The 25350-nt window shown below is 49.9% G+C and overlaps 1 protein-coding gene across 1 annotated transcript in view; it reads left to right on the top strand.

Annotated features, from left to right (window-relative positions):
* The window catches only part of FAM184B (family with sequence similarity 184 member B), a 98322-nt gene that overhangs the window by 2540 nt on the left and 70432 nt on the right, over positions 1-25350 (top strand). The window contains exons 3-6 of the mRNA XM_015426267.1: positions 8048-8183; positions 8797-8924; positions 13673-13882; positions 23242-23352. Coding sequence (XP_015281753.1) covers positions 8048-8183; positions 8797-8924; positions 13673-13882; positions 23242-23352 — 585 coding nt within the window. The remainder of the gene's footprint in view (positions 1-8047; positions 8184-8796; positions 8925-13672; positions 13883-23241; positions 23353-25350) is intronic.

Below are 25350 nucleotides of genomic sequence, written 5' to 3'. Positions count from 1 at the left end.
TTTCACCCACCAGTGTGATTTTAAAAAGACATAAATCTAGGCTGGGGCAATGCGGTTAGGACTAGGCATGCTCACCAAGGACAGAGAACAAGTTTTGGCTCTAATTTAATGGTGTCTTTGGTGCAACTGACCCTTGAGCTTACTGAAAGTGTACCTGGTGGGCCAGTATTATTATTATTATTATTATTATTATTATCATCATCATCATCATCATCATCATCATCATCATCATCATCATCATCATTATCATCATCAACATCATCAGTAGTAGTAGTAGTAGTAACTGGATTTCTGAATCACCCCATCGCTGAGTACACAGGGCTCTGGGCCATTTACAACAAATTAAAAACATACAAAATACAGATTAAAATCACCAATACATTTATCTTAATTACTCAGTCTCCAGATGGTGTCTGTAATTTAGCTTAAAAACCCGCTCAGCTGTTCTTCCATCTCGCGGGCAGGTTAAGGAGGAGGCCGAATGGGCAAGATAGAAACGAAAGAGAAGTAAAAGAAAAGGGTGCCGGCTATGGTGGAAGGCCGTTGCCGTCCTCAACCAGAAGTCTGGCGGAACATCTCTGCCGTACAGGCCCTGCGGAACGGCATTAAATCCCGCAGGGCCTTGATGGGATTTGGCAGAGAGTCCCACCAGGTCGGAGCCAGGGGGCCGAAAAAGCCCCAACTCTGGTCGAGGACAGCCGGATGCCTTTGGGGCCAGGGAAGGGCTACTGGTGGCCACGGTCAAGTGGAACCAGTTGTTCCATGAGATAGCAGCTGTAGGGTTGGTTCAGAATTGGGCTGTGGCTAGGGTTGCCAGCTCTTGATTTTGACATGCCGGGAGTTTCTGAGGGTGGAGCCTGGGGTGGGGAGGGCTTGGGGAGGGGAGAGACCTTAGTGGGGTACAGTGCCATAGAGTTCACCTTCCAAAGCAGCCATTTTTGTCAGGGGAACGGATCTCTTTTGCGTGGAGACCAGTTGTAGTTCTGGGAGACTGGCAGTGCTAGCTACGACAGTCATGGTGACAGGTATGTGCTGCAGTGCTGCCCACAAGGACCATTTGATTAAACTTACTGCAGAGTTGTTTCATAGCCCCTGGCCATTTCTAGGCACTCCTATTTATTTCATGCACTAGCAACGAATTGGCTCTTGTTTTCTAAAGAGAAAATACAGTGGTACACTTGGGGATAAGAACTAAGTTCATACTTAGATGGGAGACGACCAAGGAAGTCTAGGATCACAACACAGAGACAGGCAATGGCGAGCCACCTCTGTTCGTCTCTTGCCTTGAAACCCCCTGGGATCGCCATAAACTGGCTGCGACTCGGTGACATTTTTCCGCCACCAAAGCTGCACACCAGCCCAGATGTTGCATTGCTTGACTAACACATAGCCAGAGACACTGTGGTGGGAAGGGAAGCAAGGCACTCCCCCTTCCCCCTTCGGAAGCAAAGGAGAGATCCACCCCTGGGTCCATGGTCAAACTGCAGTCACTGTTAGGACATCTGAGTCTGGAAGTTGGCTTAGTCACCACTGCGTGGGTATCCTCAAGTTCTGGGTGAAGGATTGTCTCACTGACTCATACCACAGTTTCGATCCAGCCCTTGGTCTCTCCCAGCAGCCAGTAAACGTCCTCTGAGCAGTTTGCCAACAAAGTGTAGATCCCGCCTCCAGGGGGCGCTAGTGTACCACAGTGGCTAAGCAGTGGTTTTGGAGGTCCCCAATTCAGATGTTGCCCCTGCCACAATCTCCTTAGATGGACCTAGATGAGCTTCTCAGTCTCAATTCCCCACTTGCACTAAGGAAATAATAATACCGTGGGATGCCAGCCTCCAGGTAGGACCTGCCCCGCCCCCAGAATTACAACTCATCTCCAGACTACAGAAATAAGTTTCCCTAGAGAATATGGATGCTTTGGAGGGTGGACTCTGTAGAATTGTACCCCACTGAGGTCCCTCTCCTCCCCATGTGCGACCCCCAAATCTCCAGGAGTTTCCCAACCTGGAGTGGGCAACCCTACCTGGTACCCAGTGACACCAGTGGAAAGCTGCTTGTGTCTTTGTTTCTGAGTCCTGTATTTGCTGGGGAAATAATGGAAAGATCTCTCCCAACAACCAGATTTCCAAGAGCACAAAGTGACTGAAATAACTGGAAGCTTGTCATTTTATTCCAATTCATGAGCTAATGCAGAGTGTAAAAAAGAAAACAATAATTTCCAAATAAAATGGGGGGCAACCAGAACAGAAGGGCTATGTGGAATGCAGTTTGGTAGATCTTACATATTCCTCATGAAAATCTTGCTTTGTTTATGATAGATTTGGCAGGAACTTACTTCAGTCCTGTGAGATTTTATTCCCCCAGAAGGATATGTAGGATGAGAAGTTTAAATGGGTACTATCCAGTGACAGATAACTCACACACACACACACATACATATATGATTAAAGATAAGATGGCCAGTGTTTATCAGTGGCTTTCCCCCTTTCTTGGACTGGAAGCAGCCTGAAGGATATGACTGGTGTAAATTATTAATTATTGCTGATTATAAAGCTGGTATAATTAAGTAGCAAAGAGAATCAGCTGGGAAAACTGTGATTCAGATCTTATTTTTGCTTACTAGGCTGCTGCAGGCCTAATAGGCCGACCCCTTCCTGTAATAAAACGCACCTAGAATGCAAACTGGTTGTAATTAAGGATTAACAACCTAATGGGCTTTTCTGCGTCCTCATTTTCTTTGCTTGTATGTTCCCACTTCTTCAGGAGGAAGGGGTCTGTTCCGCACATGTTTTGCTTCTTCTGGTGGTCAATTCAATATTACACTGGTTTGTATCCGCATAAAAACCTGCGGTTTAAATCTGCAGGGAGATATGCTGAACATAAACCAGTGTAATATCGAATCTACCACTAGAGGGAGCAAAACACATACAGAACAGGGGGAAAAAACTACCTGAAGAAACAGGAACTTACAAGCAAGGCAGAAAAGCTCAATGTGTGTGAGGCACTCTGCCTGGGCATTTGGAACAAGATACAAATTCAGCTCAACAGGGGAAAACGCAACAATCAGGTGCACAGGTACAGAACAGGGGATGCCTGGCTTGGCAGTCGATCACAAGCTGAACATGAGTCAGCCATGTGATATGGATGCAAAACAAGGTGTCACACGAGCTGGATGACCCCTCATCGCTATCGCTGGTCCCCAACTGCTGCGAGCTATTCACCACCTTGCCCCGCCACCCAGGGTGGGGGGGAGAACTACAGAGGCCTCAGACACTCGGGAGGAGAGGAGGTTACGCCACCACCCTCCAAGCTCCCTCGGCTTGGTCAGACAGTTCGTTCTCTCTCTCTCAGCTTCTGTCTGTCATTTTCGCCAGTGCCTTGTCATCCTCTTTGGCCTCTGCCTTCGTTCTCCCTTTTATTTCCCCTCCGTTCCACCTGTCTTCCCCTGTCTTCCACCCTCCACCCTCCTCCTTGGCCCCGCCCCCTTCTCTTATGCAGGGATGCTGAGCCTTGGGTGTGGTTTCCTCCTGGCTCTCCGGCTCCAGCCCTAGTGGCCGTGGCTGTCCCGCATCTCTCCATCCCCAAGCTGCTCTGGGCCATTGGTGGTTCCCCCATGCCGGGCCAATGGCCCGGCACGGTCCCCTGCTCGCTTCCCAGGATGCTTCCCCACGGGGCCGGTCGCTTCTCGGGGGTGATGTCGTCCGAACGCTCTGGACTGGCTCTGCCAGGCCCTGAGGGACATGTCGCCGCGGTGGCGGGTCGACCTCGGTCTCCGGTAGGTTCTGTCGTGGACTGGGTTGGGGTAGCCGGCGGCGTTGGGGTCCCGAGTGGCGGTGGCCAGCCCTGGGGTGGCCCACTCTCGGGACACAAGGCAAATGCAATTTTGGGCTGCATTAACAGATGCCTAGTATTCAGGTCACGAGAAGTAATGGCTCCACTCTGTTCTGTGCCAGTTTGACCTTATCTGGAGTACTGTGTCCTGTTCTGGGTGATGGATTTTATGAAGATGTAGGCAAAGTAGAACAGGTTCAGAGGAGAGTAATGAAAATGGGCAAAGGCCTGGAAAACAAGTCCTATAAAGAAAGGTAGAAGAAACTGGGAATGTTAGGCTAGAGAAAAAGGGGCTGTGGAGAGATGATCGCGATCTTCAAATACCCAAAGAGCTATCATATGGAAGAGCATGAAGGCAGAGGGCAAGAATAGTTTTAATGGGCTTAAGTTACTGGAGGGTGATTTCATTTGAACATTAGGGGAAACTGCCAAATGACAAGAATTGTGAAAAGAACCAATTACTTAGGGGTGGTGGGCTCTTCCTCACTAGAAGTCTTCAGGTGCAGACATCTGTTGACAATAATCTAGCTTGGTATTTCTTGCATTGTTCATGGGGTTGTATTAGATGGCTGCCTCTTTCAGTGGCTTCGCAAATTGCACTCAGGCAGTGCCCAAGCACCAAGGAGGGTTGCAATGCTTGTAAAGATACAAGCAAGCCCGGACTTAATGGGTTAATTATAACAAGGGCCATTTCCTAACACTCCAGCAGCCAACCAGAGAATCATATAATGCAATCTGACTACAATATAAACAAGATCATTGTTTTATTCAAAGATTTTTATTTGTTTGCCCACACTGACTTAGGGATGCTAGCCTCCGGGTGATACACAAATCTGTGCCTGCATGCTCCCGTGCCGAATTGGAAACACACAGTCGGAGTCCAACGAGTTAGATGAATATCTGTTTAATGCATTGAAACAGGGAATACAGGGCTGAGTGCCTGAGCACCTCAGCAGTTCCAAAGCTGTATTCTGCCATAACCAGGAAGGGCAGGAGGTCTTATACTCCAAATGACATCACATATAGTTTACACATTAAAGAATCTCTCATTGGTACCAAGCAGTTAACATCATATAAGCATAATTTGACTGAGTGCATCTCTCAGTGGTGTCAGTAATTACACTTTTTTACCTTGTCAGTAGAACACTGGGAGCATTAGAGAACACTGGGTCCTTCCTGGGCTCACATGTGAAGAGCTAGCTGATAAGGGTTGTGAATCACATTAAACTTCGCTCTCGGCGGCCTTGCAACTTCTAAATAGCATTCCATTCTTATTGCATCCTAATTCCTTCTACAGAGGCTTCTTATACACAGAAATGCAGATATAAAATATATGTTCTGCTATAAGTTTCTCTAATCAAAAGATTCTAAGTTACATACCAAAATCTGGATCTATTATGATTAAACTTTTAAAGGCACACTGACAGCTGTCAATATACATCAAGGAGAGAGTGTCAGTAATCACATTCAGAAATCACATTCTTTCCCTCTTGTCCTACAATCTCCCCTCTTGGTGAAATGAGCACCCTAAGGCTCATCAAGAGCTGAGTCCACTGGAACTGAGTGCTCAAGATCCTCAGCCCAATATCTGGCAACCATCATCATTTGTTTGACTCTTGAGCTGGGGGTTTTGGGGACTGCAGAAGCACAACAAGCTATTATGGTGGGTGTACATTGTATGCAGAAACAAATCCAAAAGATCAATAAAACTTTCACCAGAACAGACATTAAAACAGTATAAACAGTAGATCCCAAAACCAGTTGAACCAACTCCCAAACCAATCCCCCCCACCCATGAGAAGGTATAATTCCTTTTGAAATGTTTTAGATATCCCTGATGTTTCATTAAATAAAGACTAAATGATGAATCAGGTTCAAACAACACATGCCCTCAAATTGAGCGCAATTGTGTCCTGCCTTAAGCGTCAGGTAGTCTATAGCCATTCTATTTTGGTAGCCTTTTCCGTATCATGCAGATCACATAGCATACTCCCCAAAACCTAGGAAGCAAGGCTCCCTCTAAGCTGTGGAGTCTTCTGAGCAAAAATTCGACGTTGTGAGCTACTGGCATTAAAGTTGTAAGCAAGCAGTTTGGCTCTTGCATAAATGGGTTTGCTCTGGAGCCATCCTCCCTGAGCCAAGACAAAAATGTGTGAGCCGGAGGCTAAAAAACTGTGAGCTAGCTCACACTAACTCAGGTTAGAGGGAACACTGGTAGGAAGTGTCATTCATCAGATAGGTCAGTCTACAAGCAGAGTTGATGACAGCCAAGGCAGGGACCCCGACCAGAGAAGCGGCCAGGGCAATAGATTCACTGATGGAAAATAATCTCACGGAAGGGTCACATTTTTCATCGATCTCAATGTAGCTGCGCTTCCCTGTTTCAATGCATTAAACACAGGTGGGACCTGACTCTGGGGCATTGTACCCCACTGAGTTCCCGGTCCTCCCCAGACTCCGCTCCCAAATCTCCAACGGTTTCCTAACCTGGATCTGGCAACCCTACAGTGACTAAAAACAAAGAGAACAATAAATGCAGCTTGACTTGGCAAAAAAACCCTCACTCCAGCCACAGACGATTGCAGCTGGTCAGACCCAGTGGGGAAAGAACTGCAGATCACACTGAGCTTCTTTGAAGTGTTCGTGAACAAGCAGCGCAGCCTCTGGAAGGTTAGAGCCAGGGGTCATTTCCTGTGGGAGCGCACAGGAGCGGAGCTCCGGCAGGAAGGAGCCCAGGGGGCGGGCACATGCAACAAGCCCCGCCCCCTGCTCCCAGCAGCCCTCAGTTGGGCCACGAGGAGCAAGAAGCAGCCAGGTAAGTTGCAGAGCCCCCCCCCCGGCCTGCCTTCAGGTACAAGCTCTCCCTCCTCTGTGAGGGCAGATCTGCACATATCCCCTCCCCCATAGCTAGCAATCCAAAACAGTCCAGAGGCACCTTTAAGACCAAGTTTTGTTCAGGTACAAGCTCTCCCTCTTTGCGAGGACAGATCTGCATGTTCCCCCTCCCCCCCAATAGCTAGGAACCCAAAACAGTCCAGTGGAGCCTGAGCGGTGGGTGTTGCCTTCTGACACACCTCTGACACACCTTTAAGACCAAGTTTTGTTCAGGTACAAGCTCTCCCTCTTTGCGAGGACAAATCTGCATGTTCCCCCTCCCCCCCAATAGCTAGGAACCCAAAACAGTCCAGTGGAGCCTGAGCGGTGGGTGTTGCCTTCTGACACACCTCCGGTGATGTCAGGGGGTGTGACATATGCAAATAAGTTATGCTAATAAGTTATGCTAATAAGCTCCTGCACCTCTTTTTCTATGAAATGACCCCTGGTTAGAGTGGAGAGTATGCAGCTGATTGGAGCCAATGGGGAAAGCACAGCAGGATCACGGGGAGCCACCAATCGATCTTTTGGAAACAAAAGCACACGAGGCAGCCCCCCTGGCCAGGGGGAAGGACAGAGCAGAGGGGAAGCAGCTGATCCTAGCCACCGGAAAGAGCCAGACAGCAGGATTTAATCAGCAGGCTGGGGGGGGGGGATTGCGGGGGGACGTTCTACCCGTGGGCCAGATTAAAGTCACAGTGTTCCCTCTAAGCTGAGTTAGTGTGAGGTAGCTCACAGTTTTTTAGCCTCTGGCTCACACATTTTTGTCTTGGCTCAGGAAGGATGGCTCCAGAGCAAACTAATTTATGCAGGAGCCAAATCCCTTGCTCACAACTTTAATGCCAGTAGCTCACAAAGTAGAATTTTTGCTCATGAGACTCCACAGCTTAGAGGGAACATGGGTCATGGGCAGGCCTCTTCTGGCCCGTGGGCCATATGTTTGACGCCCCTGGTGTAGTTGATGCCGTTCGGTCCAGCGATTGTGTTGTCTGGGTGTCACTGCATTTGAAAATGTATTTATTCATTCGATTTCTACCCCAACCTCCCCTACAAGGAGGCGCAGGGCGGGTCGCAACATTTTGTTGAACATTTCATTAAGTAAACATAATAGCATTGAAACATAATATGTAAAACGTGAAATATAAAACCAAATTTAAATCCAATCCAAGGGAGGGCAACTGTTCGAGGCAGTCCGTCATGCCTCCTGCCCAATGCTAACATAGGTGGTGGTTAATTGCAAGCCGTTTTCCAACCATGAAATTGATCCCATGGGGAGAATTGGAGACTTTCTCACAGCAAGTGCCACGAAAGTAATTTCAGAAGTGTTCAACATAACATGTGCTTGCAGGACTTGGAACTGCAGCTCAAGGAGGCCCAGGAAGTGACTGTGGAGTCAAGGAGGACCATAAAAACACTGGAGGAGGAGCTCGCTATAGCCAAAGAAAGACTCTTGCTACAGGAGAATGAAATTCTGCAGAAAACGGGTAAGTAAAAGGGTGCCCTTCTAGAAAGCTGGAGGGGCATTGTGTTGGTGAGCTGGGAAGTCCCCAGTTCATCTCTGAAGAACCAACATCGAGTGCCAGAAAAGGAAGATGGAGACCCAGGCCCAAATTCCAACTCAGCCATGAAGTTCACCAGGTGATTTGGGGCCAGTCCCTCTCTCTCAGCCTAACTCACATTGTGGGGGGGGGGGGTTCAGGAGAAATGGTGGCAAGGGGAGGAAGGGGCGAGGGAGGACAAAGGTACAGAAACAGATAGAAATCTCCCCTTAATCATAAACCCATTAAGTGGCTTTATGCAAGTCACTGTGTTCTTAGTCTCCTTGTATGATGTTGGAGGAATAGCACTGGCCTACCTTACAAGGCTGTTGAAAACATGGGTGGGATCCTACAAATCTGCTGGTGTCAGGGAAAGGCTCCCTGAACTGGAGCCACCATCAACAGAACAGATTTGCAGATCCAGCCCCATCCTGCGGTGATTTCTGTGTGGTACCTTGGCCGTCCAAAACATGCCATTTAAATGCAAGACATGTGCGTTGTTAAGTAATTTGTTGTATTAATCAAACGAGGCGTAATGTGTGTTTTGTGAAATTCACAGAGGCCATGGAAAAGGTGCTGGATTCCCAAAGCAAAGCCAGGGATGAAGTGGAAGACCTGAAGAGCCAGATGCCGCATTTTCAGCAAGTCTTGTTGTCCAAGCAGAGCCCTGGGGGCAAAGACCCGCAGGTGTGCTTTTCTCCCAAAGTCCTTGAGTCCCGGACAGTAAATGTGGTCTGGGAGTTCTTTGCTCAGAATTTAATTCCCAGACATGCAGGACCTCAGCACGCAGAGAGAAGGAATTTAAGTCTTCCTGTTTTCCCTGACCTGCAACAGAGCCAGGGAGCCGCTGTTTGGCCCATCGGGGCAAGTAGCAGCTCCAGGGACTATTTCAGGTTGGGGGAAATTGCACTGAGGTAGGGGAGGCTTAAGTCTCCTTTGGCCATGCGCTGTGGTCCCAGTCATAGGGATTAAATTCTGGGCATGGAACTCTTAGAAGACATCTGATCGACAAGCCCTTGGGGACCAGATGGGCGACTTCATACCATGAGAATCGGCCCTAATCCATTTATGGGGAGGCTCAGTGGAAGAGCCTCTGCTTTGCATGCAGAAGGTCTCAGGTTCAATCCCTGGCATCTCCAGTTAAAAGGACCAGGCATCAGGCGATGGGGAAAACCTCTGCCTGAGACTCTGGAGAGCGGCTGCCAGCCTGAATAGACCCTACTTACCTTAATGGACCAACGGTCTGACTCAGGACAAGGCAGCCATCACTCCATTGGACTATGCGTTGCTGAACCTTCTCATCCACACAGCCAAGGCCTAATCAGTGGGAGGGAGATGCCACAATGGGAGGGGAGATGCAGCCGGTGCAGAATGCGGCGGCCAGGCTGCCGATGGGTCTCCCTAAGTGGGAGCACATCCAGCCTGTGCTAAAGACATTGCACTGGCTGCCAATAGCATACCGGATTTGCTTCAAGGTGCTGGTTTTGACCTTTAAAGCCCTTTATTATTTATTTATTTATTTATCTATCTATTCCTTCTGTTTGTATCCCGCCTTGCTGGACACACTGGCTCAAGGCAGCTAACAAAGTTAAAATAACATAAACAGTACAGAGTTAAAACAATTAATAAATACGATACCAAGTTAAAACAGCAACAGTTTACAAATAAAACCGACAGATGATGGCGATAAGTCTAAATCACATCCAATGATAGGGGTCGCATCCAGGGAGGTCTCAGGCCAGAAGATGTTCTAGATTTCAGGCCAGAAGATGTTCTAGATTTCAGGCCAGAAGATGTTCCAAGGCACATTCATCAGTGGCAGCCCCTAATCAAAAGCGTGGTGTAAGAGCTCTGTTTTGCAGGCCCTGCGGAACTGTAAGACGTCCTGCAGGGCCCTGATGTTCTCCGGAAGCTCATTCCACCAGTATGGGGCCGCCACTGAGAAAGCCCTGGTCCTGGTGATATTCAGCCTGGCTTCTTTCAGACCAGGGAGGGCCAAATGATGTTGCGACCCTGACCTCAGTGCTCTCTGGGGCACATATGGGGAGAGGCGGTCCCTCAAGTAGGCAGGCCCCTGACCATATAGGGCTTTAAAGGTTAGAACCAGCACCTTGAACTGGATCCGGTACGCTATAGGCAGCCAGTGCAGTGTCCTCAGCACAGGCTGGATATGGTCCCATATAGAGAGACCCATCAGCAGCCTGGCTGCAGCATTCTGCGCTAGCTGCAGCCTCCGGATCTGGGACAAGGGCAGCCCCATGTAGAGAGCATTGCAGTAGTCTAATCTCGAGGTGACCATTGCATGGATCACTGTTGCTAGGTCATTGTGTTCGAGGAGGGGAGCCAGCTGCCTGATCAGCTGTAGGTGGTAAAAGGCCGCCTTGGCAGTGGCTGCTACCTGGGCCTCCATTGTTAAAAAGGCATCCAGGAGCACTCCCAGACTCCTAACCCTCAGCGCTGGCACCCATGGCGCCCCACCGAAGGTCAGGGACCTACGTACCTGAGGGACCGCCTTTCCCCATATGTTCCCCAGAGAGCACTATGGTCAGGGGAGCAAAACCACCCCCCCCCCCCGGCCCGAAGGACGCCAGGCTGGTATCGACTAGGACCAGGGCGTTTTCTGTAGCCGCTCCAACCTATTGGAATGAGCTTCTGGATGAGATCAGGGCCCTGCGGGACCTCTCACAGTTCTGCAGGGCCGCAAAAACAGAGCTCTTCCGCCAGGCATTCCGGTAAGGAGCTGCACGTTACCATCTATGCCACGCGCCAAATTTACCGCCAGCCTGAGCCCGCCGAGAGTGGAGGTACCGCTGATGGTATGTTTCTGAACCCCTTTTACCACAGCTATATCGCCATCGATATGTTAATGTTTTTAATAATTTTATATTGCTTTCTATTGTTTCTTTGTGTAAGCCGCCCTGAGCAATGCCTCGGCGGGGAGGGCGGGGTAAAAATCAGAGTAATAAATAAATAAATAAGATGTTGACCTCCTAGGTTTGCTTCAGGTGTTGTTGGAAGGAGCCCTGTGGCTGACCCTGGCAACACAGGCAGCTTCCTTCCCCACAGCTAGAGAGGCTTGCAGGACGGTGTCCCGTGCTAGCAGTAGCCGCTCCCATAAGAGTGTGCATAACGAGGCAGTCTTTCAGCCACATTGGTGGATGTCGTGTGGTTCACCGGACAGACACAGAACAGCAACACCCAGGCAGCCATGGTCATCTTTGAAGCCAGCCTGGTGGGGCCCTTCTGGAATGCCGTGACCCCCTGGAATTTCATAGGGTCTGTTGTCAATCTAGAGCCAGTTCAGAAGTTTGGGAAATAATACATAGTACTCTCTTCAGGGCCCCGATCCAGACAGCCCAGGCTAGCCGGATCTCATCAGATCTCAGAAGTGAAGCAGGGCTGGCCCCCAGGGAGGTCCAGGGTCGCTCCACAGAGACAGGGAATGGGAGACCACCTCTGTTTGTCTCTTGCCTTGAAAACCCTGCGGGGTCCCCATTAGTCAGCCGTGACTCAGCAGGACTATCTTCCTCCATGCTCTTCAGGGCAGAGGATGGGCTGCGTGTTAAAGGATCCTTCTCACCAAAGCAGCCAGTCTGTACGATGACCACTACCACGTCCACATGAAGTGGACAGAAGGCCGCCTTGTCATGGGCCTCCTGGCCGTGGGAGGATGGATGGAATGAGCTGGTGAGCGGGGAGACAGGCTGTCTTCACTCAAGAGACCAGCCCCTCAGAGTCCAGAGTGCGGGACTTTTTAGGGTCAGGGGAAACTCCGTTTGGCCAGCCGCTCACGTCCCCAGATGAGAGCTGAACTGGCTGGAATATTTCTTCTGCCCGGCTGCATTGCTGGTACCAAAGTTCAGAGGAGACCTGGTGGATTCATTCTTGTGGAAAGCTGCCAGGGCGGCGTGGGCAGATGAAGGTGCTCTTAATTCCCTTAATGCCCAGGCCATCAGTAACCCGTATGGGCGTCCAGAGAGTAGAACTGAAGGCTAACGGCACTTGGAGCTACAGCTGACAGGGGTCTGTGCCCTCATCGCTTGTTCCAGCTGCAGTGTGTTCTCTTTGAGGGTTCAATCTCCTGTCCAATTGGAGAAGACAACTTCTAAGGCAGGGCTCCACAACTCTTTCAATTAACAGACTCTGTCAAATTTTGGAGACAGTGTAAGAACGCCAATTTTCTTAACTGAAACAGTACAACTTACCATTACTGCTTCTTTCCTCAACCGAAACAGCGGTCGTTGAGGGTCCTCTATCACCACAGTCCCCAGCCTTTTCAGTGTGGTGACCCACAAGTCCAGATTTTCTTGGTACGGTGACCCATCCAGGGCTGGCCCTAGGGATTTTTGCTGACCCTGGTCAGCATTCCATTATCTATAGTGCCCAACCAGATGTTTTGAGAAGCTAACAAACATCTCACAAAGGATGTGGCTTCCCACGCTGTGAACCCCCCAGCAAGTGAGATCTCAGCATATACGGCCTTTGCCAATGGAGGTTACATTCCAGCCTTTGACCACCACCCCCTCTCCTTGGCATTTACAAGGTCCCAGGTTCAATCCCCACCATCACCAGTGGAAAGGATCAAACAGCAGGTCATGTGAAAACAGCAGCCTGAGACTCTGGAGAGCGGCTGGCAGTCTAGACAATGCTGACTTTGATGGACCAAGGGTCTGATTCAGTATAAGGCAGCTCCATGTATGTTCCATTTGTGTTCCCGCCAGTAAACCATAACTTGAAGAATTTCTTTTCTAAAGAGCCGTGTTTGCTTTAAGTGCGGACGCTCCATTTGGCTCTGGAGCCCTTGGTTGCAGATGCCTGCTTCAAGCTAAGCAATAATGGAAAATTTATTCCCACATACCTGATGTGTGGATGTGAAAAGTGCCATCAAAGTTGCACCCGACTCATGGCGACCCCAGCAAAGGGCTTTGAAGGCGAGTGAGAAGAAGAGGTGATCGGCCATGGCCTTCCTCTGCAGAGCCTTCCTTGGTGGTCTTCCATCTAAGTACCAAGTTACCAACCCTGCTTTGCTTAGGGGACCCCAGCAAGGGGCTTTCAAGGCAAGGGAGAAGCAGAAGCAATGGTTTGCTGTGGCCTTCCTCTGCAGAGCCCTCCTTGGTGGTCTTCCATCTAAGTACCAAGTTACCAATCCTGCTTTGCTTAGACTTACGGGGACCCCAGTAAGGGGCTTTCAAGGCAAGGGAGAAGCGGAAGCAATGGTTTGCCGTGGCCTTCCTCTGCAGAGCCCTCTTTGGGGGTCTCCCTTCCAAGTAGAACTCTGCTTAGTTTCCAGGATCTGACCGGATCAGGCTTTACTGCGCCACCTCCCCTCCACATATCTGATAGCGACAGCATGTTTGTTAACCCTTTTGGCCTTCTGCTGCATCGCAATGCGGGGCTGTTTTAATCGACTGTCATCTCTGAATTCTCTCTCGTAGCCCAGAGGAAACTCAGGTGCAGAAACAGAAGCTCTAATAGACCGGCACAGGGAAGAGCTTCGCAAAACCAAGCAAGGATCGAAAGAGGAGAAAATGCTTTTGAAAGAGCAGCTGGCAAAAGGACTGGAGGATCTGGTCAGGAAGAAGCAGGCTTTTGAACTCAAAGCCGCCCAAGCCGCCACTGATGCCGCCAGGAAAAAAATGCAGAAGGTGGGCCGGTTCTATTAATAGGCACCGTGATTCATGCGTTCCTTTAAATCACTTTGGCCAGGGTGACGTCATTCAAATTATTCTCAGTAGATGAGGGGCTTTAAATCACTACAAGGATTTTATGGCTATGTTTTTCTTTTTTAAAAAAAGAAGAAAAGCTCAGCTGATGTCTTCCTATTAAATAGAAAGCTTCCAAGGGAGGGGAAGGTTAGCTTACCCTTGACACGTTTCCTCTTTTCCTGGCATTGGCTGCCCAGCTGGTGACACCGGTCTGACAGATGTCAAGCTGCCCCCAAGAATAATGGGGTGGGCGACACTGAGGCCAGCGGATGGTTTTCCTTTGCTGCTTAAAGCTTGAGTCGGATTGATATGGTTCCCCCGCCGGCAACTAGTTTTATTTACTTACTTGTTTGTCTGTTTGGCTGGTCTCCTATTTTGGACCAATCCTGACCTGAAGCCCAGTCTCCTCAGATCTCAGAAGCTAAGCAGGGTCAGTCCTGGTTAGCACTTGGCTGGGAGGCCACCAGGGAAGCCACAGAGAGTGATTAAAATGGGGAGTTCACTGCCAGAGGATGTAGTCATGGCCACGGGAATAAACAGCTTGAACAGGGGATTCGATCGATTCAGTTGTCAGTGGCTACTGGGCATGGTGACTGAGGGGAACCTCCACAGTCAACCTCTGAATCCCAGAGCCAGGAGGCAACATCAGGGGAAGGCCTCAGCCTCTCTGCCCTGTTGTTGGCCCTCCAGAGGAACTGGTTGGCTGCTGTGTGAGGCAGGATGCTGGACTAGATGGACTGTTGGTCTGATCCAGCAGGGCTCTTCCTATAAATTTCTAATGCCTCTCTGCCCACCTCCTCATCCTGTCTCCTGTCTCACACAGAGGCCAACCAGTTCCTCTGGAGGGCCAACAACAGGGCAGAGAGGCTGAGGCCTTCCCCTGATGTTGCCTCCTGGCTCTGGGATTCAGAGGCTTAGTGCCTCTGAATGTGGAGGTTCCCCTCAGTCACCATGGCTAATAGCCACTGCAGACTTATCCTCCATAGATCTATCTAATCCCCTTCTAAAGCTGTTTATCCCTGAGGCCAGCACTACATCCTCTGGCAGTGAATTCCACACTTTAAGCACTCTCTGTGCACAGTAGTATTTCCTTTTGTCTGTCCTGAACCTACTGCCCGTCAGCTTCACTGCATGCCCTCGAGTTCTAGCACTTTGGGAGAGGGAGAAAACATCCTCTTATTAACAGCCTTCATCAGGTCCTGCAAACTGCATCAGGTCCACATTCTACCTTATAATATATACTTTCCCATATTTCTACGTCTCTGTAGTTGGCATTTCCCTGAAGGCATTTAATCCATCTATTAACACACACATCTACCAACTCTTATATGTGTCACAGTGGGAAAGCAGTCCCCAGCAGGAAAAGCACATTGAGGGTGGGGGATCCTCTCCAAGACAAAAGTTTTTAACATGCCCTCTGACTTCACTAGCCTACATCTTGATTCTTTAAAGTCTAAACCACCACGTGTGCTAGCCCCAGGCGAGAGTTAGAACAAAGAGCAATAAACTTTCTAAGCCTCCAACCCTGGGACATCTTCTGATCTATTGTTTAATCCAATTGGAGAATCCCAAACCTAACTAATTATGCATTTTAACACCTTGCTCCAGCGGCAACTACGTGCATGATCTGTCACTGGGTCTCTAACGAAATAGCTAGGATATCAGCATGCATCAACAAACTTGTAAATTCTTCCAAGACTTCAGGGAGAGAACTTGCAAACTCCAACAGAGGGAGCGATGCTCTGTATTCTTGGTGCTTGGGGGGGGGGGCAACAGTGGGAGGGCGTCTGGAATTCTGGCCCCGCTGAGTTTTAGCCACTGTGTGACTCAGAGTGTTGGACTTGGATGGGCCATTGGCCTGATCCAACATGGCTTCTCTTATGTTCTTATGGTGGTGGTTTGTCTTTTTTAGGGATTGGTTGATTTTGTAGGTTAAAAGCCAGATGTATTCTGGAGCTAGTGGGGCAGGTTTGATCGGCTTGAAACAGACACTAAAGACCCAGGATGCCTGGAGAAAAAGATGCTCTGTAAAGGAAGCGCATAAAGCAGATTAGAAAAAGACAGAAAGGGAGCATGGGGTGCTTATTAGATGGCAGGAAGGAGAAGTATCTGCCAGATTAGAGCTGGGGGAAGTAAGATCTATGGATTGTCATACAAGTTTAATAATTCCAGATCTGGTGCAAAAAGCTCAAGTGCAACTTAGTAAAGATAGAGTCGTGTTCATTTGTTACCGTGCAAAATTTATGTTAAAATGCTCCAAATCTTTTAAAGGTTGCTTCTGTTCTTATCAAAATTTGATGTTGGTTTATGTTTCTTGTATAATTTAAATTATTATATGATCCCCAAACGTCTAAGTTTGGGGATCATATACTGATTTAAATTATACAAGAAACATGCTTTTGGATTTTTTTCTTTTGCAGACTGAATATTTAGATGTCAGAGATTTAGATGTCACAGCCAGTTTGTAGACTGAATATTTAGATGTCAGAGCCAGTTTGGTGTAGTGGTTAAGAGCGTGGACTCTAAGTGCGTGGGGTTTGATTCCCCACTCCGCCACTTGCACCTGGCTGGATGACCGTGGGCAAGCCATAGCTCTGATAAGAGCTGTCCTTGAAAAAGAGCAGTGTCTGTCAAGAGCTCTCTCAGCCCCACCTACCTCACAGGGTGTCTGTTGTTCGGAGTGGGAGGGGAAGGAGTTTGTAAGTCGCTCTGAGACACCTTCGGATAGCGAAGGGCGGGGTATAAATTCAAACTCTTCTTCTCTTCTTCTTATATCCTAACATAAATGACCCACGTCTGCTCGTGGGTCCAGTAGGTAATGGATTGCACGGCCTCAGACAGTGGGGCTACAAGATACGTAACAGGCGTCTGGGTGGTCAGAGTGGGGGCAAAGACTGCCTTGCTTAACAAGACATGGAAGCAAATGGCAGAGGATGGACCAGAGTAGGCAGATAGGAAAAAAAAATTGGTGGAATAGTACATTAGCAGAGTGCTTAAAGCTCATGGCATAGCAGAAGTATCCAGTGTCCGTGTCCACTGCTGTAGAGAATAAAGTTACACATGGAATCTTTCCACTTTAGCAAACTGAGTCCTTTATTGTAAGGAACTCCATTCTAGGCAGGATGGAGTAGAGATGGGATTCTAATCTAGTTTAACTCGCTAGGACAGATGGAGATGCAAGACATAGGGTTGCCAACCCCCTGCTGGCACCTGGAGATCTCCCACTATTACAGTTGATCTCCAGACAAGCCATATCAGTTCCCCTGGAGAAAATGGCTGCTATGGACGGTGTAGGGTTGCCAAATGGGCCTGGGGGGCGGGGAATCCCCTGCTTCGGAGGCCCCAATTTCCGCCCCGGCGGAATCGGGGCCCGGGGGAACCCCGCCCCCGAAGCTGCGTCGACGTTGGGGGCGTGGCTGAGCTCGTCGGGTGGGGGAACCATATGGTTTTCCCCCCAACGAGCCCGGCCACGCCCCCAACGTCAGCAACATTGCATGTCACTTTAGGTGATGTGCTGCCGGCGCGCGAACTCCCGGACACCGGCACGGCTCCCCCGCAACCCTAGGACGGTGTATTCTGTGGCATTATACCCTGTGGAGGTCCCTCCCCTCCCCAAAGCCAGAAGGAAGGAAGATTCCCGGAGCATGGCAATCTACACGACAAAGGGGGTAGCATCAGAAATAGCAGAAAGGAAGGGATGCACAAGTCCTGACCAGTATTCCCTCTAAGCTGAGTTAGTGTGAGCTAGCTCGCAGTCTTTTAGCCTCTGGCTCACACATTTTAGTCTCGGCTCAGGAAGGAGGGCCCCAGAGCAAACCGATTTATGCAGTAGCCAAACGGCTTGCTCACAATTTTAATGCCAGTAGCTCACAAACAGGTCCGGCCCGAGGGGTTTGTGCGCCTCAGATGCCAACCTCCCGGTGGGGCCTGGAGACGTGCCGGGGGGGGGGGGGAGACAGAGTGACGCCACATGCTGGGGCCCGGAGAGAGTGCCTGCTGCCCTGGGCCTGGCCCGCAGGAGGAGGGAGAAGGGGCCAGCTGGCAGGAAGGCAGAAGCACGCCCCCCCCCCCCAGCCCAGCCGGTTGCCTCCGTGCGCACTCCCTACTCCCCCCCCTCGGCGGCAGCCTGAAGAGGCGGAGAAGCGCCCAGCTGTGCCTCCACACGGGCGCGCTCGCCTTTCCTCCGAGGCAGGGGAGGAGCCAGGTTGTGTCCCCTGGCCGCGGGGGCTCGCTTCTGACGCACCCCTCCTCCTCCTCCTCCTCCCGTGGCCCCAAAAAGCGAGCGGGGAGGCTGCTGCTGGTCTGTGATCAGGCCAGAAGCCTCCTCCTCCTCCGGCGATCCTCATTAAAAGGGAGGGAGTCCCTTCCAGACGTCTGTGGGTGCGGAGCCAGGGAGTGACCCTCCATCCTCCTGAACCTCCACCCAGAGCTCCCTTCCCCGCCCCAAGTCCCCGCTCCAGCCGGGCCCAAGTTTGCTCCCCAACACACAGCGCCCGGGCAGAAGACGCACCGTCAGCCCTCACAGAGGGACCGAGGGGAGGCGGCGGCAAGGCACCTTCTTCCTCGGCCACCGCTGGGAAAAGGAAGAGGAGAGCCGGGAAAAGGAAGGGCAGCGAAAGTGAAACTGACTTTTCCCAGCTCTCCTCTTCCTTTTCCCAGCGGTGGCCGAGAAAGAAGGTCACTCCGTGAGGGCTGACGGCGCGTCTCTCTGCCGAGCGACTCCCTCCTCCCCGGGCGCCTGCATGCCCAGGAAAAGGAAAGCAGCAGGAAGAGCTAGGGAAAAGGAAGGCTGCTCACACCGGGGCTCCTGCTGGTGGTGGTGGTGGTACTGGTGCCGCAGCGGCGCCTGGCTCCATGGAGGGCGCTCCTCCGGCTCCTAGTGCCGGGAACGTGCCGGGCTCCTGGGGCTGCGCCACTGTCTCCCTCCGCCATGCTGGCCAGGCGTGCCGAGGGCCGCCCCTGCCTCTCCTTCCGCGCCCTAAAGATTGGCTCGCGCTCTAGGCGAGTGCCTAGCTCGCCTAGCGGGTGAGCCGGCCCTGCTCACAAAGTAGAATTTTTGCTCCACAGCTTAGAGGGAACACCAGTCCTGACCTACCCATAACTCTCTGTAGTCTGCTTCTGGAATCCGAGGCTAAGATAAAGTTGCAAAGTCCTCCACTTCCAGCAACAATAAATTAAGCCGCCGTCTACAAACCCAAATGAATGAGAGTCCAGGATGTAGGGTTGTCGGGGCAAAGGTTCCAAGAAGAGGGGAGCATTCGTCTACCCCCTCTGCTTCCTGTGCCCCTTTCTGGGGATTTTGGGGGGGCACCTTGGTAAGCTCACTTAAAATTTACAGCTTCCTAGTGTGAATGGAGTTACTGCAGAACTGGGTTGTGCTTCTGTAAGACCATATCCTGGAGAAGTCCTGTCAACACTCCACAATAAGTAAAACTGCTCCAGAATTTGTGATTTCATTTAATTAGTACTGTTGAATTTCAAGATTGTAGCAGCCCTTGGTCAATAAAATAAGCAAACAAATAAGAGCATATTGCTGTTCAGGGGTCATTTCGTAGAAAAAGAGGTGCAGGAGCTCATTAGCATAACTTATTTGTATATGCCACACCCTTTGACATCACCAGAAGTGTGTCAGAAGGCAACACCCACCGCTCAGGCTCCACTGGACTGTTTTGTGATTGCTAGCTATTGGGGGGGGGGGATGTGCAGATCCGTCCTTGCAGAGGAGGGAGAGCTTGTACCTGAATAAAACTTGGTCTTAAAGGTGCCACTGGACTGTTTTGGACTGGGGGGCCAGGGGGAGCTCTGCAACTTACCTGGCTGCTTCTTGCTTTGACAGAAGGCTGCTGGGAGCAGGGGGTGGGGCTGTTGCATGTGCCCGCCCCCTGGGCTCTTTACTGCCGGAGCTCTGCTCCTGTGTGCTCCTGCAGGAAATGACCCCTGTTGCTGTTTCATCCCATCGTACCAACACTTAATTTTGCTTTTTGAAGCTTTACAGGACTTAATAGCCCAGGCTAGCCTGATCTTGTCAGATCTTGGAAGCGAAGCAGGATCGGCTCTGCTTGTGTTTGGGTGGGAGACCTCCAAGGAATACCAGGGCTGCTGTGCTTGGATGTGGAGACCGCTGTGGTCAGTGCTTGGATTGGAGACCGCCAAGGAAGTCCAGGTTTGCTACGCAGAGGCAGGTAATGGCAAACTACCTCTGAACATCTCTTGCCTTGAAAGCCCTACTGGTTCGCCATAGGTTGGCTGTCACTTGACGGCAAAAAAAGAAGACGACTTAATACATGGTACAGTTTGGGGAGGCAGGGGTTGCACTTTAATGGGTTACTTCATTGGTGGGGGAATCTACCACATTCCCCACATCGGTTATCCTCTTGACAGATGAATGCTTTGGTTTCTTGTCTGGTTCCGTTCAGTGAATTTAGATCCTCGCTCCGTGGTTTGGAATCGGAATCTTTACATTTTGTAGGCTGCCACTGGGATCAAAGCTCTCTGGAACGGCCCCCTTTTTTCCTCCGTGACGGACTTCCCTGATCATTTGCAAAACTGAGTTGTGTCCGCGAGTGAGCTCTAAATACAGATATCCTCAGGCCATTTGTAAAGGACCACATGATGTTTGCAGATCCCGCTGGACTGTGTGCGATAGGTGCATTCAGTTTGGGGTTCGGAGGCTCCGAAAACCCACTGACGGCTTAGATGGGGGTAAGGGAACAAATTTAGAGTCTAGTGGCACCTTTAAGACCAACAAAGGTTTATTCAAGGTGTGAGCTTTTCAGTGCATGCCAGACAGATCTGATGAGGCTAGCCTGGGCTGTTAAGTCCTGTACGGCTTCAAAAAGCAAAATTAGCTGTTTGTATGATGGGATGAAATAACAATATGCTTTTATTTGTTTGTTAGCCTTTAATGACACCCAAATCGACCACCCGAGACAGCCCGCAAGCCATACCTCATGGCAAGTCTCCCTCAGGCGCCACTGCAGAATTCTCAGTCGGCTTCCTTGTGTTTCGTCCACCGCTCATCTGTGGCCGTGGCAGGTGCTGTGCGAGGGGTCAGCCCTGACATTGGTTGTTCATGCCGTGCTCAGCCTCAACACCTATGAAACAGGAGTAAAATGAAAGTGTCTCTGAGCAGGTACAGAGTGCATTTCCACCTTGACTGAGCAACTACAGAGCGTCCTCCGAAGTTAGACAGAAGGCTATCTCAGTCAGACGATGCTATTTCCAGAGAGACTTGAGTCCCGGCATCTTTCCCCCCTAGAAATTAAGCTCTGTGAAATACACATTCCCCAATGGTTGGAGCTGGCCTTTTAAAAGGTGTGGAGCATTTAATGTCCTTAGGGGGCAGTCAGATTAAGATTATTAAAGTTAAAGGTAATTAAATTAAGGTTACAAACAAGGTTACACAAACGAATGGCTAATCAGGCACCAGGGCATCAGGTGAGCAAGTGGCCGGCTGCGGCAAGCCCAGCTTGGGCTACTCGGCGACGAAGAGCGGCAGCCTGCCTGCCTTCATGGGGCCCAGCCCACAGTGTGGTCACAGCGGCGGCAGCAGCAGCTTTGGCCACTCAGCTGAGAAGTTGGCTGCATCCACTGCATCACCCGGGAAGACGTGGGCATGAACGCGCTGCGAGGGCTCCATCGCTGCAGCAGCATTTGATAGTTGAAGGACGAGGAGGTGCCGGGCTGCAGGGCCAAGCCCCGCCATATGCCGGGGCCGGGCTGATGCTGCTGGCCGTCAGAAGCCTCACGCCAATGCTGTAGCCGCGAGTTCATCCCTGCTAAGTCGTCGACGTGCTGCCAGTGGGAAGGTGAGTCCGAGGCTGGGCACATGGCCTTCTCTGCCGCCTCACCCCAAGGCCGTTCCTGCCGCCACCCAGCAGCCTAGGCTTCTGAGGGCCCACGGGTGGGTGGGGAGGAGGCGGTGGAGACAATGGCCTATTAGGGGAAAGCAGGAGGAGGGAAAAGGGCCCAGCAGGGGGCTTAACATGAGGCGCCGGAGCTCGGGTGCACAGCTGCCCGTCCTCCTGGCGTGACTTAATAAATATTTTTTTAAAAAGCTTTCTGGCATGGGTTTTTATGGGGCGTGGCTTTTAATTACGGGGCTTGTGGCCCCGAAATGCCCCACTGTAGCTACGGGCCCACAACCTAGCAGCCTGAGTGCAACTCAGAGAAAGCATGTTCAATTTGCTTAGAGCAGACTCATCTGTGACTGCAGCCATGAAATTAAAAGACGCCTGCTCCTTGGGAGGAAAGCGATGGCGAACCTCAACAGCATGATAAAAAGTAGAGACATCTCCCTGCCAACAAAAGTCCGCATGGTCAAAGCAATGGTATTCCCAGTAGTCATGTATGGCTGCGAGAGTTGGACTATAAGGAAGGCCGAGCGCCGAAGAATAGATTCTTTTGAACTATGGTGCTGGAGAAGACTCTTGAGAGTCCCTTGGACTGCAAGAAGATCAAATCAGTCAATCCTAAAAGAAATCAACCCTGACTGTTCCCTGGAAGGCCAGATAATGAAACTGAAGCTCAAATACTTTGGCCACCAAATGAGAAGGGAGCACTCACTGGAGAAGACCCTGATGCTGGGAAAGATTGAAGGTCAAAGAAGACGGGGACGGCAAAGGATGAGATGGTTGGACAGTGTCATCGATGCAACGAACATGAAACTGAGCAAACTTCAGAGGACAGCGGAAGACAGGAGAGCCTGGCGGGATCTAGTCCATGGGGTCGCGAAGAGTCGGAATCGACTGTGCGACTGAACAACAAAAAAGACTCATAATCAGATCTTAAAACTGTGGGAGAAGGCACTCTGTTGGGTGGCCGTGGTCTTGGCACTGTAGTACCTGATGTTTCTCCAGTAGCTGTGACTGGCATCCTCAGAGGTATAACACTGAAAGATGGAGTACTCTCTGTGTCCACGTCCCTGCGGGATCTGTTACATTTCCTCAGGGCCTGCAGGGCAGAGATCTTCCGCCAAGCATATGGTTGAAGACAGCAATGGGTTTTTGATGATCTTTAACAAGTTCTTAGTGGTTTTAACATCTAGCCGGCTTTTAACTGCTTTTCGCCTCCCTTTCCCCCATGCTGATGTAAATTGAGGGGGGTTAGGAAATTGTATTATGGCACCGTGCAGATGTTGGGCTTTATGGGTTGGGATTTGAGATTGTGTATTATATTTATATGTATTGTTATTAATTTTGTTGTGCACTGGCCTGAGCCCGCTTGCAGGGAGGATGGCGTAGAAGCCTAATGAAATAAATGCATTCCTCAATGACAGCCACTTAATTTTTCAATTCCAGGAGGTTCAGGCACAGTTGGAGGAGTTAAAAAAGAAACACGAGAAGGAAATAAGGCAGCTGCAGAGAGAGAAAGATGCTATTCATGGGAAGCTTCAGGACTGTTCTCAGGAGGTAGGTGAAGCAGAACTCCCATCGGCGATAATAAATGGGATTTCAATTTCTTTTCTCCCCCTTGGAAGATTTTTTGATGAGATTTGTAAAGTGTCATCTGTAAGGTATCCGTGGATGAAATCTCACCGTACTGAACGATGGCCATAAAATACAGATTATTTCACATGCAGGTCTCTCGAAGATGCTCCACATGGGCTGAATACGTTACTTCCCTGTAGAAGGGTAAAGCGGCACTTTACCTTCCTACGTATTTCCCCAAAGACCCTCTGGCAGTCCTACCCCAAAATCCCACCTCCAGAGTGCTGAGCCAGTCCTTGAGATCTTGGCCTCAAATCCAAGTGATTGTTAGCCAATCACAGCCCATGGAACTCCACTGGATGGGAGGGGGTGAGCAAGCCCCAATTTAAAAGGGGGGAGGAAGAACTTCTTTCCTCAGATGGGATTTTGTGGCTCTGGACCAGAATGTCAGTTTAGTTAGATTTGGGGGGGGGGGGGCTTTCATTTATGGGGGGCAATCAGCTTAAGGAAGAAAACTTGTTTTAGTGAGACAAATAAGAATCCCGTTAAAGGGCCAGAATTCCTAACTTGCCCATACAGGTTGTTTGGGCAGGAGTTCTGTCTGTTAAAAGCACAACCATGAACCTGGAGAGGATCCTGTCTATTATGGAAATAGGTTTGGGTGAAACTTCGTAATCTGAAGTAACCTGTCTGGAGAGAGGGGGATCATATCTCCCCTCAGGGTTTATCTGCATTAACTGAGACTTACCTACAAAGAACACTCCGGAACCGCTGATTTCAGGAGGGGTGTTGAAAGACCTGAGTCAGACTGAGATGACGAGACAGGAGGTCCTACGACTGATAGACAACTTAAAAACTAATAAATCACCAGGCCCAGATGGCATACATCCGAGAGTTCTGAAAGAACTTGTGGATCTCCTGACAAAAATATGTAATCTTTCATTAAAATCTGCCTCCATTCCTGAAAACTGGAAGGTAGCTAATGTCACTCCCATCTTTAAAAAGGGTTCCAAAGGAGATCCTGGAAACTACAGGTCAGTCAGTCTGATGTCGATACCGGTTAAGTTGGTGGAAATTGTTATTAAGGAAAGAATTCGTAGGCACATTGATGAACAAAAACTATTGAGGCAGACACAGCATGGGTTCTGTAAGGGAAGATCTTGTCTTACTAACCTGTTAGTGTTTTTTGAGGGAGTGAACAAATGTGGACAAGGGGGACCCAATAGATGTTGTTTACCTTGACTTCCAGAAAGCTTTTGATAAAGTTCCCCATCAAAGGCTCCTAAGTAAGCTCAATAGCCACGGGATAAAAGGACAAGTCCTCTTGTGGATCAAAAACTTGCTAATTAATAGGAAACAGAGAGTGAGTATAAATGGGAAATTTTCTCAGTGGAGGGTGGTAGTCATTGGGGTACCACAGGAATCAGTACTGGGTCCGATGCTTTTTAATATGATTATTAATGATTTGGAGTTGGGAGTAAGCAGTGAAGTGGCTAAATTTGCAAATGACATGAAGTTGTTCAGGGTGGTGAGAACCAGGGAGGATTGTGAGGCACTCCAAAGGGATCTGTCGAGGATGGGCGAATGGTAGTCAGCGTGGCAAATGGGGTTCATTGTGGCCAAGTGCAAAGTGATGCACATTGGGACTAAAAATCCTAGCTATAAATACATGTTGATGGGGTCCGAACTGGCAGAGACTGACCAAGAGAGAGATCTTGAAGTCGTAGTAGATAACTCACTGAAAATGTTGAGACAGTGTGCAACTGCGATAAAAAACGCCAACGCTATGCTCGGGATTATTAGGAAGGGAATTGAAAACAAATCACCCAGTACCATCATGCTCCTGTATAAATCGATGGTGTGACCTCATTTGGAGTACTGTGTACAGTTCTGGTCACCACACCTCAAAAAGGATATTATAGCATTGGAAAAAGTGCAGAAAAGGGCAACTAGAATGATAAAAGGGTTGGAACACTTTCC

Source organism: Gekko japonicus, unplaced genomic scaffold (assembly GCF_001447785.1).
Source record: "Gekko japonicus isolate JY-2015 unplaced genomic scaffold, Gekko_japonicus_V1.1 scaffold451, whole genome shotgun sequence".
NCBI classification, from domain to species: Eukaryota; Metazoa; Chordata; class Lepidosauria; order Squamata; family Gekkonidae; genus Gekko; species Gekko japonicus.
Note: the sequence above shows the minus strand (reverse complement) of the source record. Positions and strands in the feature narration are given on the sequence as shown.